Source organism: Balaenoptera physalus (genome assembly GCF_965194825.1).
Source record: "Balaenoptera physalus genome assembly, chromosome: X".
Taxonomy (NCBI): domain Eukaryota; kingdom Metazoa; phylum Chordata; class Mammalia; order Artiodactyla; family Balaenopteridae; genus Balaenoptera; species Balaenoptera physalus.
In genome coordinates this window covers 34,256,856-34,273,763 of record NC_138903.1, presented here as the reverse complement: position 1 = coordinate 34,273,763, position 16,908 = coordinate 34,256,856, and the positions used below count along the sequence as shown (strand labels likewise).

General features: G+C 39.9%; 1 protein-coding gene across 1 annotated transcript; it reads left to right on the top strand.

Annotated features, from left to right (window-relative positions):
* Window positions 1-1,551: 1,551 nt before the first annotated feature.
* DYNLT3 (dynein light chain Tctex-type 3) lies at window positions 1,552-12,311 on the top strand. Its single transcript, XM_082446726.1, has 5 exons — window positions 1,552-1,684; window positions 4,127-4,168; window positions 9,272-9,395; window positions 10,053-10,130; window positions 10,451-12,311. Exons 1-5 carry the CDS (start codon window positions 1,655-1,657, stop codon window positions 10,525-10,527), a joined length of 351 nt encoding a protein of 116 aa, XP_082302852.1. The 5' UTR covers window positions 1,552-1,654; the 3' UTR covers window positions 10,528-12,311.
* The last annotated feature ends 4,597 nt before the right edge of the window (window positions 12,312-16,908 follow it).

Sequence of the window (16,908 nt, the reverse complement as noted above, 5' to 3'; positions counted from 1 at the left end):
ACTTTCCTACCAACAATTATTTCACATCCCTTTTTCCTTTCCAGTAGCACTCACTTTTCACCATAGAAGATGAAAATATCAAACATGTGTTTTCCCATAGGTTTTGCCAAGGGAGGAATCACATGACTGAATGTTGGCAAATGGGAGGGACCTCAGGAGAAGACTCCATGGGACTTCAAGGAAAGATTTGCCTTCCTAAAATAAATTGATCAACCCAAGTCAATGTCCATTTTTTTCATTGGATGCGATACCTTCATTCCTTGTGATACCAGAACTGCTGCAGCCACGTGTGGCCATGACTAAATATTGCTGATATGCTGAGGATAGTAGAATGGAAAGATGGAAAGCACAGAGACTCCAAAAAGTTGTTGAGCAACTGAACGTGGAACACCTCTACCTCTGTATTTCTGGCTATGCCAGAAAACAAATGTCCTTAGTATTTCAGCTCATCGTACTTGAATCTTCTGTTACTTGCAACCAGGATGCTAACTAATAAAGCTATCGTGGTTTTAAAGCATGGTCCCCAAATTGTTTGACACTTGTGCCGTTGAAAGGTAGGCAGCTTCTAGAAGCTGGAAAAGGCAAGGAAATGGATTCTCTTCTCGAGCCTCCAAAGGGAACGTAGTCCTGCAGACTCATTTTAGATTTCTGACCTCTAGTACTGTAAAACAATAAATTTGTGCTGCTTTAAGCCACTAAATTTATGATAATTTGTTACAGCAGCAATACGAAGCTAATACAGTGATTAAGAACTTGGGTGCTGCTATCAGCCTCGTCAAGTTTAAATCCTTCTTCTACTACTTACTGGATATATGACCTTTGGCAAATTACTTAAACTCTCTGTACCTCAGTTTCATCTTGAAAGATGGGATGATGGTAACAGAACCAAACCTGCTGAGTTCTCACGGGTTTAATGAGAAAATCCTTAGGATTATCTGAAACTCCGTAATTTTAAAATAAAGGTAACCATTGTTCTGCTAATATTTATAATTTGATTTAGTATATTTGTACCTTCTCTCCTACAAATTAAAGTTTTTTGGTTTTTGGGGTTTTTTTACATAGTCATGGAGGAGGAGGGGTGTAAGAGCAGCTGCTCCAGGAGTCGTAGTGCTTACAGCATCTCATTTTATCCTCACAACCAGCCACGAAATAGGTGTAATTTTGTTTTCATACGAGAAAACTGAGGCTGTGGGAGGTTAACTTTTCCAAGTGACATAGCTAGTAAGAAGACAAATCAAAGCAGCTTGTTCACTACACTTGCATTCACTACACTTATTTGCTGGATGATGCACGAATATGTGCAAATAACCATGGCAGTGGGCACTCATCAATACTGCAGAGTTTAGGCGGACTGACACTAGGTCACCCCATCTGACCCACACCGGCACAAATCCCAGCTCTTTAACACACAACCCTGGTTTCCAGAAAGGTTGGAGGTAACAGAGAGACACTTCCAGTCGCAGGAATCCTGGGGGAGGGTGGGATGGGCGTGGGGGGGGGGAGGCAGGAAGGTGGTAACGCTGTGACGCAAAGGCGGGGACTGCGTGGGGAACGCCCCGGGCCATAGCCGGGGGGCGGGGCCTCCCCGGGGCCAGTACGCGGCCGCGTAGCTAGACTTGCCCATCCCTCACCCCCGAGGAGAGCTGGCGCCACCATGGAGGAGTACCATCGCCACTGCGACGAGGTACCGCCCCTTCCCCGCCCGCGAGCGACCCCCGTCCGCCTCGGCGCTTAGTCTTGGCCGGGTGGTCTCCCGGCACCCGGCGGCCCCGAGAGTTGGGGTGCGGCGTCCTCCGAGCCCGGGTCCTCTCCTCGGGGCCCGGGATCCGCCCCGCCCATCCTCGGCCCCCCACCCCGAGGCCCTGAGGGTGGGCTGAGAGTCGGGGTGGCAGGGGCTGCTGGGAGCACAGGGGGCTGGCAGTGGGGTCGCGGCCGAGGGGTGGAAGGCCTGACTCGGGGTGCGTGGGGTAGGGATGGGGTGGAGGGAGCCGCCCGTCTGCAGGGCGGGCCGCGGGAATCGGTCTTCCCGGCTGCTTCCTCCGCCCCTTGGTGTCCCCAAAGCAGGTGCCGCATCCCCGCCAAGCGAGGCTCTGGTGGCAGAGCCGCTCCCGCTCCCGGGCACTCTCGTCTGGGTGGTTTGGAAGGAGGCGCCTTATGGATTAGGAGCCCTTGCTTACTGACTCAGGCTTCCCGAAACCTCACCAGAATCCCGTGATGTCATCTGTCATCTTCCTGTTACTGATGGGGGACTCTGACTTTCATGGCGGATAAGTGACTTGCCCAAAGTTAGAACTGCCAGAAATGACAGATGCTCCATTTGAACCCAGACCTCTGACTACACAACTACAACTCTGGCTTCACTTTAACCACGATGAGGATGAGGCCTGTTGGATCCCAGGATAACCTGTGACAGGGCAGTATAAACAAAGACATCTTCTGTCCACTGGTAGCCACAGGTGAATGGTGCGGTGAAATAAAAGTAGGCAGGCACGTGGTGGAGGTGCAGCATAAAATGGTGTATCATTAGATCCCTGAAAGGGGCTTCTGGACCATTCATCTTTAGGATGTGGGCTTCTGCAGAAACTAAGACCGCATTTAAATTCATTACTTCTGTGCTTCAGGTGGCATACACACTTCAAGGTTAGTGGTAAAGTATTCTTATTTCAGAAATTGAAGCACAAGCAATGTCACCCTCAAGAAGCACTAGTCTGCTGACTCCTAAGAGGTTCTGTACTGCAGTACCCCCTGAATACCTATATTTAAAAAGAAATAAAATTACATGTGTTACCATGGCCACCCAGTACAACCTGATTATCGGGTGACCTTCCAAATTGAAGTGGAATGGACATCCCATTTAATTTGTAGACCACTTTTGAAAATAGATAAGGACCTTATTTGAAGGTAAAATGACCATTTTAATAGGGGCAATTGTGACACCTGTTTTCATGATATTTCTGATTATTTAGGGTATTTTTATTCCTTTGTTGTTGGGGAATTATCTGGTGTAATTAAATGAGTTGAAAATATTTTAAATCTGTACTCAAGATGATACTTATTTTCAGAATTTACTTGGTTTTTGAACTGTTTTGTTGTATAGTGGGATTTACAAACATGCTGATGTCATGCAGCACCTAAAAACATCTCTATGGAAACAAATCATGTACTACCTGAAGTGTTTTGGTTTAGATTGCAATCTTATCACATAGCCTAGTTCTTGACTCTAGGACATTTCCTTGTCATTAATGGTTGCTTTTAACTCAAGATTGTATCAAGCCACTCCACAGGAAAGACTAAGTTGCCAGACCTGTTATATTATAGGTCTATATAGATTATAGGTCTAACATATTATTTATATATTATAAAGTGACATTAATTTGGAATGATCAAGTATTTTCATAACCTTTAACTCAGGAAAGCCACATTTTTGCCAAGCATAAGTTAAAAACAAAACTGAAACTTATCTATTCAGCATTCTTTTCTCACTCCCCCTCATTCTCACTTAGCTGCAACTATTTCCTGTGTACTGATAACACATCCTTATACCCACCTCCTATTTCCTGAGCTTTACAATCCAATGATCCTCAATCTCTGGTGTTCATCAGAATCACCAGTAAAGCACTTTTTTTTTCTTGTGCTGTCCATATCTATTTAAAATTTTTTTAATTTTATATTGGAGTATAGTTGATTTACAGTGTTGTGGTAGTTTCAAGTGTACAGCAGAGTGATTCAGTTATACATATACACATATCTATTCTTTTTCAGATTCTTGTCCCATATAGGTTATTACAGAGTATTGAGTAGAATTCCCTGTGCTATACAGTAGGTCCTTGTTGATTATCTGTTTTATATATAGTAGTGTTATGAGTAAAGCACTTTTTAAAAAAACATAGTTGCCCAGGCCCTGCCTCAGAACTAATCAATCAAAATCTCCATGGAGGTAGGTGGGGAAAGCATTTTGCGATTTTAAAGATGATCAAGGTGGGATTAGTAGCCTCAGTAGACTTAATGCCCCTTTTCACTGTGGTCTCCTGTCTCTAAAACCTGTCTAGGCCAGCCTAGCATCATAGCTACCAGGAAAAGGAAGTCTGTGTTGAAAACAACTTTAGTTTTTGTTTTCCATCTTTAGGTCGGCTTCAATGCTGATGAAGCCCACAATATCGTTAAAGAGGTGAGTTACATATCTTGTTCATCTTGAAGATTGATGCATTGGTTGACATTTTAAAAAGCTGTGTTTTGACTTTCAGCACAAAGTTAGAAACCTTAGTATTAAAGCAAGATTTTTCATATTTATTCACTAATTCTTTATAGGGGTGCCTCTATGTTTGTTGTGTTGTATGCTGTCAGGCATCTTGGGGCTTACCCTGAAAGGGATGTTTAAATATTGATCTAGAAAACTGGTTTGCTGTTTTCTAAAACTGATTCTCTGTCTTTTGAATAAAAGAACTTTTATTCCAGTGGGGCCAAATATTATTTTAAATGTTAATGCCCTAAAAGTATACAGGTAAATTATATGTAATAGTATAATAAACATATAATTATAGTATATACATACATATATATGTGTGTGTGTGTGTGTGTATATATATATATATATATATATATATATATATATATATCAAGTAAATAAAAGACCCAAGAAATATCTGCTTTGGTTATTGTATGCTTTTTTTTAGCCCAATATAACTAGAAAAATAGGGACTTCCAGTGGTTAAGACTCTGCACTCCCAGTGCAGGGGGCACAGGTTCGATCCTTGGTCGGGGAACTAAGATCCTGCATGCCGCATGGCACGGCTGTGCGCACACACACACAAAGATTGGAAAAGTAATCACTTAATATCTTTTAATATCTTTTAGACACTGATACGACGGTACATCAGAATCTTCAGAAAAATATTTGAAATATGATATCTGGTCCTCATGTTAGGCAAATAGACAAGAAGTTCTCTTTGGGACTCAATGTTGGCAGAGGAACTTTAATTATTCTAGTGGTATCACATACAGACTAACTGTGGGTAAGGTATTTATGAACACTTTTAATAGTCCTGAGTCATTTTTAACTGTGCCAAATCCTAGAAAAAAATAAACTGGCCCGGAAGGTAGGCTTGTATTGCGGGCATGACTGTTGCGGCCTGTGTCCTAGCAGCAGGCCCCAACTCCCTTTAGGCTTGGCTGGATTGGCTTGCCCTCTGGGCACTGAGCACCGTCTCAGTCCTGAGACCATGCCTTACCTGCCTGAATGCTTAGGGCACGAGCTCACCCGGAACTCACCCAGGGCTGGCCTCGTAAAACTAGGATCAACCTGAGATCTGAGAGAGCTGGGATAGGCACCTGAAAATCCCGCCATATTTTAATAGTTCAAAATCATGTATTAGAACTTTGTAGCCAGGAATATATCATTATCAAAACAAAATGCAAATGTTTTCGACACCTTGACAATGCAAAAGCACAAATGAGGGCAATGGGGGGGTGGAAGAAGGGATTGAGGTCATGGGAGGGCAGGAGTGACAACAGCCTCAAAGTGGAAAGTCAAGAGAGACTGTCCTTGGTGGATGGAACATGAAGCAAAGGATGCTGGGGTATTGGAGGAATCTTTTAAATAGTACCTTCTTCTTTACCCACATTATGAACCATATGAAAAGACCAAAGAGTTAGTAGAAAGAGAACCAAATATCACCTTTATTATTGATAAAAACTGAGTTGGAGATTGGAGCTTGTTTTGCTAACTCCCTACCTGTTCGGTTCAGACCTTGGAAGAGGCATCCAAGGGAAAGTTAGAGTCAGTAGAGAGAAACACTTAACCAGGCTGGTGCCTTTCGTTGGTCTGGGTGAAGAGGGAAGGAGAAACTAAATACCCAATCCAAGGCATTTGGGAGATTGGCTCTCCCAGATGAGAAGGGTACCAACCAGTAACTCACTCCACCTCCATGGGGAGGAATAATAACAGGTGGGACGAGAGGCCAGGGATGATAAGGAAAAAATCCTCTGCGTGGAAGGAAACATCCGGAGTAGAAAAGAAACATGCTCCTAATAGTGTAAATATATTGAAGTAAAAATAGCAAATTCATTATATTGAGGGACGTGGGGAGGGGGGGCAGGAGGTGGCAGGTGGTCCTAGGGAACTAAATTTTCATCTGTCATAGCAGGAGCTCTAGGGATGTTGTCTATAATTCATCAATCAAGAAATAGCAATATAAACATTATTTAGAGATATGTGAGTGACCCTTAAGAGACAAAAAAACAATTGTACCCTAAAAGTGTTTCTTCTGTGGAAGGGGGCTGGGGATGGGAAAGGGTGGGGAGGGGATTCTTATTTTTCATTGTAAGCTCTTCTGTTCTGTTGGATTTTTAAACCCACGTGCATGGGTTACTTTGATGGTTTGTTCAGTTAAAAGAACCATGCTTCTTAAAATGAGATACACATATTGAGTGGTGGCTAGGAGGTCCTAGAAGCCACTGGGTGCATTTTTTTTATTTAAAAAAATTTATTTATTTAGGCTGCGTCGGGTCTTAGTTGCGGCACGTAGGATCTTTCATTGCGGCGTGCGGGCTTAGTTGCCCTGCGGCATGTGGGATCTTAGTTCCCCGACCAGGGATCGAACCGGTGTCCCCTGCATTGCAAGATGGATTCTCAACCGCTGGACCACCAGGGAAGTCCCCACTGGGTGCATTTTAGAGCATCAATTCTACTTCCATACTTGCAAGAGGGAGTTAAGTAATATAAATAATTTAACACCATTTTCAAATGAAAACAAACTGATACATTATGGAGTCAAAAGCAAGCTTCATTTGAAATTTTCATATAAAATATGAGACTCGAAAGACATCTCAGGTTTGCCACAGCTGGCTTTCAGGTACCTGTGTATCCTCTTTCCTCCCCCTCTCTTCCCATGAGCCAACTGTCTTTGCCATTGAGGCATTCGAAAGGTGAGAGGGAGAGGGAGAGAGAGAGCGAGAGCTATTTGAAAACATGTCAGCACTTCCCAGATGATTATACAGTTTCAGCAGGCATTTCTGTTCTTCTTATCTTTTGCTGATCTCCTTATTTTCTTAGAGTCCTTCCTCTGAGCCCCTATGCTAATATATTTTTCCTGCTGAAGTCTTAGAGCCACTCACTTATTGGTGATATGCATATGTTTTATTTATTGTCAGTAATAGAATTTGCCCACGAACAAATTTTCATATAAAAAGTGAGTTACAAATGGAATTAACTTGGAGCTTAATCTAAAGTATATTTGACTCAGGATGCCCAGAGAGCATATCAAAGCCAGTATTACTTCAACAACAAACGTGTACTGAGTGCCTGCTATGTGCCCGAGTTCTGAGTTTGGCCCTGGGAATACAGAGCAGGTTAAGGACCTCATTATCTAGTGGGCCTCCTGGTTAAGTGGTAATGAAGAAGGCTAAATGTTAATTAATAGTAATTAGCAGGGCTATTTACAGTGGCATCCACAGGCCCCTGATATTTCTGTTGTTTGGAGCAGAACTTGAAGCGGTCCTATTAGATAACCTGAAAGTAAACAAGGGCTCGTAGTTTCCCATTAAGGTACAGCAGTCTAGGGAGAGGAAGAGGTTTCCCAAAGGCCGTCAGCTTGGGAATAGTAAAGTCAGGATTAAATCTTTGTCCCCGTGACCCTTGGGCCACTGACCCTCCTAACTCTTCATGTTACATTCTAGGAGAATAATTTGAGCCACATTGTTACTTTCTTCAACCCCTCTAAATTTAATTTCTCTTTTTTGCGTTTTACGATTAGTGAAGAGTTTATACTATCCAGCTTAAGAGTCCATATTAATTAGTGCCTCTACTATAGTCCAGTTGTAGTAAATGAAAGCTGCACATGTGCATGTGTGTGTGCACGCGTGTGTGTGTCTGTCTTATTAAGCTGGATTCTATAAATGAATTGAATGAGTGCTTTATTCTCCCGGCTCTATCTCTTGAATAAAAAAATAATAGCAGCAAAATAAGTCAGAGAAAGACAAATACTGTATGATCGCACTACTATGTGGAATCTAAAAAACTCCAAACTCATAGAAACAGAGTAGAACGGTGGTTGCCATGGGGTGGGGAAAATGTTGGTCAAAGGGTACAAACTTCTAGTTGTAAGATGAATAAGTCCTGAGGATCTAATATACACCGTGGTAATTATGGTTAACAGTACTGTATTGTATACTTGAAGGTTGCTGAAAGTAGATCTTAAATGTTCTCAATACACACACACACATGCACACACACACACAAACAAAAGGTAAGTATGTGAGGAAGTGAATGTGTTAACTAACCTTATTGTGGCAATCATTTCACAATATAACATGTGTCAAATCATCACATTGTACACCTTAAACTGACACAATGTATGTCAATTATATCTCAATAAAACTGGAAAAAATAAAATAACAGCAGCAATAATGATGTAATAATATCCGTCATTACTTATGTGTTTGCTCTGTGGCAGTCACTGTGTTTGAGCACACAGCTTTCCTTATCTCACCCCATCCTCACAGCAGCTTGATAAGATGACGCTGTTATCCCTGCTTTAAAGATTAGGAAAATAGGGGTTTCAAGAGATTAAGTCACTTGCAAAAGGTCACACAGGGGTGGCCGAGGTGACCTTAAAACCTGACTGTGATACTAAACCGGTGCTCTTAATCAAGTATCAGAAGTGGATGCAAGTAAACACCGTGGAAAATTAACTTTCTCTTTCTAGAGTGCCTAAAAACTAGCGTTTGTTGATGATTTACTTTTAGTGGCAGGTGTGCTTGTTGTTTGATAGCTAAGCAGTTACATAATATGAAATAGGATATAATTATTGTACATGAGAAATAGATTTTTAAATTGGTCTCATCCTTTATTTCTAGCATCTGAAACCTAGTTCAAATCCCAGCTGTTTCAAAGCCATTCTTTAACCAATTGATATCACCCTTTTAAAATCTCCACACCCCCATAATCCTTTTATGACATGACTTACCACCCTTGATTAGTCTTCCTTGTATTATAGAGTTCTTTTATTAGTTTCTCTGCTAGACTGTTAAGTTCTTTACAGTAGAGGCCATGTCACATTTATCTTTATATGGCCTGTGATATCTCATAGAGTGAGATAATGCATGCGGAAATGCTTTGAAAATTCTACAACAGTTAGAGATGACGCGTAATAAATATTTAACAGATGCATATCTTGTAAGATGTCTTATTAGGTTATAAGTGTATTTTATGTTTTGAATAAATTTTTTGCTGCGATATGTGTATACTTTGTTTAATTGTCCTCTGCCCTTTTAGTGTATAGATGGGGTCTTGGGAGGTGAAGATTATAATCATAACAACATCAACCAATGGACCGCAAGCATAGTGGAGCAATCCTTAGCACATCTGGTTAAGTTGGGAAAAGCTTATAAGTATATTGGTAAGTATCGGTGTCCTTCCTCACTAGTTTACTCACCTTTGTTCCTGTGGTTTTCCTCTGAATTTACAGAATGTAAATGAATGACAGACACTCAAGTTGGATACTAATAGGGGGTGAAGGACTTCTGACTTATCCATCACAAAAATAATCTGTGATAATACCTAAAAGATGGAGATCTTTCACAACTCAGAAGCAGTTTGAGCTCCCGCCAACCATCTACTTGTCTTGATAGCATCGTCTTTTACATTTGCATCGGTTATCTTCAGTGAAATTCCCTCAGCCCTACTGTCTTCCTTTCATTAGTGCCATGCCTCCTTACGTGTAGGACTGTGAAGTGCCACACAATACTTGTAAAGTGGAATATTTTCTTTGTTTCTGTGTCTGAATTATGCCCATGGGACAAGGCACATAATTTCGCCCAGATTTTTCCTGCAGTACAGTCACCATTGGTTATGGCACTGGGCAGCAAACAGACTGGACCCAGTGGGGTCAGAATCGTGCTGGTAAATAATCAAGATGAGAGACTTATTTTTTTCAATCCATTCGCTGAATGCTTTGTTGTCTGTTATTTTTATAGCTTTTAGAGCTCCGAACTCAAACACTTAGATATGTTTTCCTTTGTTTGTAAGCGTTCTCACTGTGCAACTTTATTTGTAGTGACCTGTGCGGTGGTCCAGAGGAGTGCATATGGCTTTCACACAGCCAGCTCATGTTTTTGGGACACCACATCTGATGGTAAGAGACTTTAAGCTGATTCAAACAAAATCCAACTTCTAGCAAAGGCAAATAGTGTACTTGTTATCGAATCCTTATTTATCTCTAATTAAATTCCCACAAGACTTTATCAACAGAATTGCTTTGTACCTAGTGACAAGTATGCCATCAGACAAATAGGAAATGTGAAGATTTAACAGATTGCAGGAAATATGATATTAAAACCTATGAAAAATGTGTATATATATATATATATATATATATATATATATGTATATATATTTCCTGGTAATTCTGATGTTTTGCTGGTATTTCAAAGTCCTTTTGTTGTATGTTTTCAGGAACCTGTACTGTAAGATGGGAAAACCGAACCATGAACTGTATTGTCAATGTCTTTGCCATTGCTATTGTCCTGTAACAGGCTAAAAATGTTCGGCCGAAACCATTAACAAGAATTTGTCACTGTATCCTTTCTAAAAAGAGTAACAGTTACTTATTCGTGTGCTAGATGACAAGTGTGCAATATGCTTCAAAACTATCAACAAAAACTGAATAGTGCAAGCAAGCAATCTCATAGGAAGTTGGCAGATTATCTCATATTCCATAGAGCACCATTTAAATAGGAAAACCTCAACATTAGCAAAAAACACAGAAATATGGCATGACATGAAAATACAATCTTATATTTACACTGGCTTTTCACTAATAGTATGTACCTAAGGAGATGGGGAAATCCATTCAGATAATTAAATTCTCTTTCAGCTAGAAAAGTTAACAGGGATAAATATATGAACAAAAATACTGCAAGGATAAATGTGGAGAAAATGATAATAATTAGTTAACACTTCTTAGTTTTTTACTTCTCCTTCTTAGTTGTACATATGATTTAGTGGAAAGTAATTCCATTCTTTTTTTTTTTTCGGCCGTGCCACGCAGCTTGTGGGTTCTTAGTTCCCCAACCAGGGGTTGAACCCGGGCCCTCGGCAGTGAAAGCACAGAGTCCTAACCACGGGACAGCCAGGGAATTCCCTTAAATCAGTTTTTTAAATTTCAAATTCTTATTTACATTTGAGGGCGAATTAAATCAGGTAACCTGAATTCCCTAGGTAAACAAGATTAGTTACAGTGTATGATGAAAAGTATATGACTCTAACAGCTGCCTTACACTTCATTCCTTCCATTTGGAACAAACATTTACTGAATGTTATGAGCTATTTCTCTGCTAATTATAGTTATCAATATGCTGTTCAAATTCTAAGTTTCTTTTGGTACCTATTCAGTTGGACAACTAACATTTATGTTTGGGAAGGAAAAAAAAAAAAAGAGTTGTTTTACAAGAGAGGAAAAAAGTGAATCTGGTTATCCAGGTAGAAGTAAGCAAAAGAAAAGCACTTATTGCTGACAGAATTATAGATGTAATTTTAAGAATTGCTCCTAACAAGCAAAAAATGCATAAAATATGCAACTCTTAGTTAAAGGCCTTATTAGCAGTATAATATACAAGTAGTAAATTTTGTCATTGCTTTAGTTACAATCATCTGTAAATAATTTTAAATACTTATTATGTGAGGTTCAAATTGAGTGGAGTAAAGTGTAAATTAAATGTATACAAACATTAGCAGGTTATTGAATCTCTCAGGGCTTATGAAATATAAATTATTAAGAAAATAAAAGATGAAAAATTAGGGTACACAGCTGGCCACCAAATGCGAAGTCAATTTGCTATTTAACCTTGAAAACAAAATCAATTTTGCATATTACCACTAACACTAATACATATAGGGAGTGGAACCATGATTTGTTGAATCCTGGGGGGAAAGAAAAGCTTAGTGTTGACAATATTAAGATAGTATTCTTCTAGGAATACTATGTGCATGTTTGATATTTTTGCTGAGTAACAATAACTGTTCAGTGTGTAAGAAGAAGATGAAGAAAATACAAGGATAGAGTTTAATGCAGTGATCTACATTTTGGGCACGTCAAAATTTATCAGTCATTACCTTTATGTTAGTTTACGTTGCTGGCTTTTGTGCCTTGAAGATTATAATAGTGACCAAAATACATCTGTGCAGTTAAGGCTCGCTTTTGATTATTGTTATTGAAGCCTGATTTTAAAAGAATAATAATCAAAGATACCTCGTGAACTTGCTCTCTGCTCTGTTTCTAGTTAAAATGTAATAAAGATTATCTTCCTGCACTGTACGTTTGCTTCTGGATGTTCACTGAATAGTTAAAGAAATGGCATTGTCTTTAAGAAATTCTAAATAACAGGAATGAGGAAGAGAAATGAATGTCAGACCACACAGATACATTGTACAGAATAAATGCCATTAAAATAGCAACCCGAACCCAGTGTTCACCATTACAACATAAATAACAGCTCCTATTTTATGCCTTTTATTATTTTTAACAAAAAGTTATTTTAAAAAGTAGTATAAAATATATTCTGTAACTACTTATTAGCTTTTAATAACTATTTTTTGGCAAGGAATTTTGTCCTATTTGTCAACCTGCAATCGAGTTGTTGATGTTTGTTTGTTTTTCATTAAGGACTTTAAGTATGTAAAATTAGCGTATTCAGATGTAAGTACTAACTCGGATTTTTGTAAAGCTATAATTTTATGTTTGTAAAGTACCAGTATACAGCCCTAAATGATGGCAACATCTCATTACATTTTCTGTGGTAAAAAGTACTTTTTTGCTTTTCTTTCCACGTTAGGTGTTATCTAATTATGAGTCACTGAAAGCATTTTCACCACCTACAGTCATCACCACATTTTTAAGGTAATCTTACAATGCTGTGGATTATATTTTTAAAGCTTGAGTAAAAAACCTTGTCTATCCTTGATAAGTTTTTTAAAAGTGGGAGAAAAATCTGTGATTTTTTTTGTAGCAAAGGAACTAGGTCTTTTTTATAGCAGACACCAAAGCAAAGGTTGAGAGATGAATTGAAAATTTCACTCCATGTGCTACAATCTACCCAAGGGGAACTTGTTTTATAATCTAGAAGGTGGAGCTATACTTGTGGCTAAAGAGGCTTATAGTTTCAATGTCTAATAATTCAGTAAAATTGACCTTTGCATATTTACTAAATTCCCTATAAAAGGATCTTAAGCATTCAGCCCTTACAAGATTTAGATAGCCACCATCAATATACATTAACCTCAGTGGTCCAGGAGATTCTAGCCCACCTTGTCTAACTGCAAATCCCGTATTTCTCACTGTGGTCCCACTCAATGTCACCCCATGTCATCCTTGGATATGTAGGATATATTGACAATCCAGGCCTAATTAGAAATGGCCCCTAACTGCTTCATAAAGAGTATCTCTTCCCAAAATGGTTTCTAAGGATCTCAGAGATGAAGCGGGAACTTTGTACAGACACTCTCAGCGCCACCGGGATGGTATGTATCTTCCCTATAGGACACGAAACGTGGGCAACTATCCCCACTCTGGGATGCTTTAAAGGTGAAGTCTATATGGGGAAGTTTCCTTGCAGTTCTGCCTAACCAGGTCAGGGAATCTGATGCCTGGGCTTATCCAGTAATGTATATTCAACTTTCTTCATGCCAAAATAAACCTTTTTATTTTACTGAATGCTGTGTCTTTTTAGATCTTTTTATGTATGCCCGCTTCTAACTTGAGATATTTCAATCTGGGTTTCTCAGGGCAGAGTTTTACATGAGGCAGTATTACTACTTAATGAAAGTTCTGTTATTTTCACCCCTATAATGCCTTATGGAGAAAATCTCCGTGAAAATTAATAGATTGTATCATGTACTGACCTTTTCTTAACCTGTAATTTTGTAGGCTAGGAATTTGGATTAAGCTGCATGCGCTAACATAGGCTTTCACGGTTAATGCTCATATAGAATACCACCCAAAATGATCAGGATTAGAGTAGTGGTCTCTGAATAATTAAATTAAAGCAAACTTGTTCTGTAAAGGGCCAAAAAGTAAATATCTGAGACCATTATAGGCCTTTGCAACTACTCAAGTATGCTGCTGTAGTTTGAAAACAGCCCAAGACAGTATGTAAATGAATGGGCACGACTGTGTTCCAATAAAACTTTATTTACAAAAACAGGTGGCAGGCTGGTCATAGTTTAACAACCCCTGTATTAGAGTAAGAGGTGTTTCCTAGCCACTTAAAAAATTATACCTTAATAATTTGAGAACTTTTTTTCTTTTTGTTGTTCTCAGTTATAAACGATGGAACACAAAGCACTTTTATATGTTATGTTTTCATTATCTTGGACTCAGAGACCTTACCAGTAAACCAAACCTGTACTCTCCTTATTGAAAGAAAGAAGGGCTACAAATCAACTTCTCCAAAACTAAAGTATTCCTTTTTTGATGTATATCACCTAACTTTTCACAAGTTTACAGATAATTTTATATCTTATTATCTTGGAGTTCATTTTACAACCTTAGTTTAAGGAACGTTATTATAAAAAGGTTAACGTGGCTTCCCTGGTGGCGCAGTGGTTGAGAATCTGCCTGCTAATGCAGGGGACACGGGTTCGAGCCCTGGTCTGGGAAGATCCCACATGCCACGGAGCAACTAGGCCCGTGAGCCACAGCTACTGAGCCTGCGCGTCTGGAGCCTGTGCTCCGCAATGGGAGAGGCCGCGATAGTGAGAGGCCCGCGCACCGCGATGAAGAGTGGTCCCCGCTCGCCACAACTAGAGAAAGCCCTTGCGCAGAAACGAAGACCCAACACAGCCAAAAATAAATAAATAAATAATAAAAATAAAGGAATTCCTTTTAAAAAAAAAAAAAAAAAAGGTTAACGTTTTGTTATTTACTGATTTTTGCTTTTTTTGTGGCTACGATGGACTCTATTCTACCCAGAGAATCATCCATGCATACTGGACATGGCAGTCGTCCATTCAGTGCCTCCTCTTAGAAATCACTCTCACACACACACACACACACACACACACACACACACGAAACTGCGCAGCCCACAGATGAAATGACCCTGCACCATAGTTTGGGGAAGTAGATGTTCTTTACCCAGGAATGGCTACATATTGCACTAGGCATGAGCACCTGACCCAATGATGGTTTATCCATGGATTGATTTTTAATCCATAAGGTGGCTGGGATACATTAAGCCAAGCAAAGTATTGATAGTTCTCTCTGAATTTTGAATCCGAAAATAAGGAGAGCATTATTCAATAGGAGAAAACGGGGGCAGATGAAAAGAAAAGCAGAAGTCTCGTCAAGGACTCATCCAAGTTTTCTTATCAGCAGAACTGTCATCACATCTGCCCTCTCCTCTCGCTACCACCCTCCGATCCAGGGAAGACAGACCAAACTTCCAGTACCAGCGACACCAGCAGCAGTGTTGAGAATGGTGTCAGCAGCAAATGTGGCAGAGAGAGTGGTGTATTAGTCAGGAAGCTGGTTGATGGGAATGGTCTGGTAGATGGCTTAGAATCACCAGCATAGGGTGATAAAAGAACAGAACAAAAACCTGTATACAAATGTTCATAGCAGTGTTATTAGTAATAGCAAAAAACTAGAAACCACTTTGACCATCAGTGGGTGAATGGTTTAACAAACTGTGGTACATACGTGGACTATTATTCAGAAAACACACACACACAAGAAGTTGTATGAATCTCCAGAGAATTACGCTGAGTGAAAAAGCCAATCCTAAAAGAATACTGTATGATTCCATTTATACGACATGTTTAAAACAAAAGTTTAAAAAATGAGGTTGGAGATAGTGGAGGGGGAAGGAGGAAGGGGGCAGGAGGGAGGGGGGTTGTGGTTATAAAAAGCCAACATGAAAAATCCTTGTGGTATTGGAACTGTTCAGTATCTTGGCTTTGGTGGTAGATACACAAACTTACACATTATAAAATTGGGTAGAACTAAATACACACAAACGAGTACAAGTATAATTGGGGAAATCTGAATAAGGTGGGTGGATTTATCAATGTCAATATCCTAGTTGTGATATTGCAGTAGAGGTTTGGAAAATGTTCCCATTGGGGGAAATTGGGAAAAGGATACAGGAGACTTATCTCTACTATTTCTTATGACTGTATGTGAATTTATAATGATGTCAATAAAACTTTCAATTAAAAAATGAAGATGGGGGCTTCCCTGGTGGCGCAGTGGTTAAGAATCTGCCTGCCAATGCAGGGGACATGGGTTTGAGCCCTGATCCAGGAAGATCCCACATGCCGCCGAGCAGCTAAGCCCGTGTGCCACAACTACTGAGCCTGCACTCTAGAGCCCACGAGCCACAACTACTGAGGCCGCAGGCCACAACTACTGAGCCCACGTGCTGCAACTACTGAAGCCCACGCACCTAGTGCCCATGCTCCGCAACAAAGAGAAGCCACTGCAATGAGAAGCCTGTGCACCGCAACGAAGAGTAGCTCCCGCTCGCTGCAACTAGAGAAAGCCCACGCGCAGCAACGAAGACCCAATGTAGCCAAAAATAAATAAAATAAAAATAAATAAATTTTAAAAAATGAAGATGGACTAAAGACAATTTCATATAAAAGAACATAAAAAAGCAGATCAACTTTTGGTCGGTTTTATTGTCTATAAATTCTCTACAATGTGCCCTCTTATTGCTTGCACGCAGGGAAGACCGCTCCCACCATTGCCCATGATACACCACTGGATAGAGACATAATAAAAGAGAAAAAGTGAGTTGCCAGAACAGCCAAGCTCTTCTGTAATGAGTTGATCTCTTAATCTGGAAAATTCTATGCCTTGACTCTCTTAAATTTGAGCTTCTGGGTGATTCATTGTAGCAAGGAGAGAATTACAC

Bases quoted from the DNA above. Each gene is read 5' to 3' on its own strand.
- DYNLT3 (XM_082446726.1), top strand. From the start codon at position 1,655: ATGGAGGAGTACCATCGCCACTGCGACGAG. The intron at 1,685-4,126 runs GTACCGCCCCTT...TTCCATCTTTAG, and splicing joins ACCATCGCCACTGCGACGAG to GTCGGCTTCAATGCTGATGA. The intron at 9,396-10,052 runs GTAAGTATCGGT...CTTTATTTGTAG, and splicing joins AAAAGCTTATAAGTATATTG to TGACCTGTGCGGTGGTCCAG.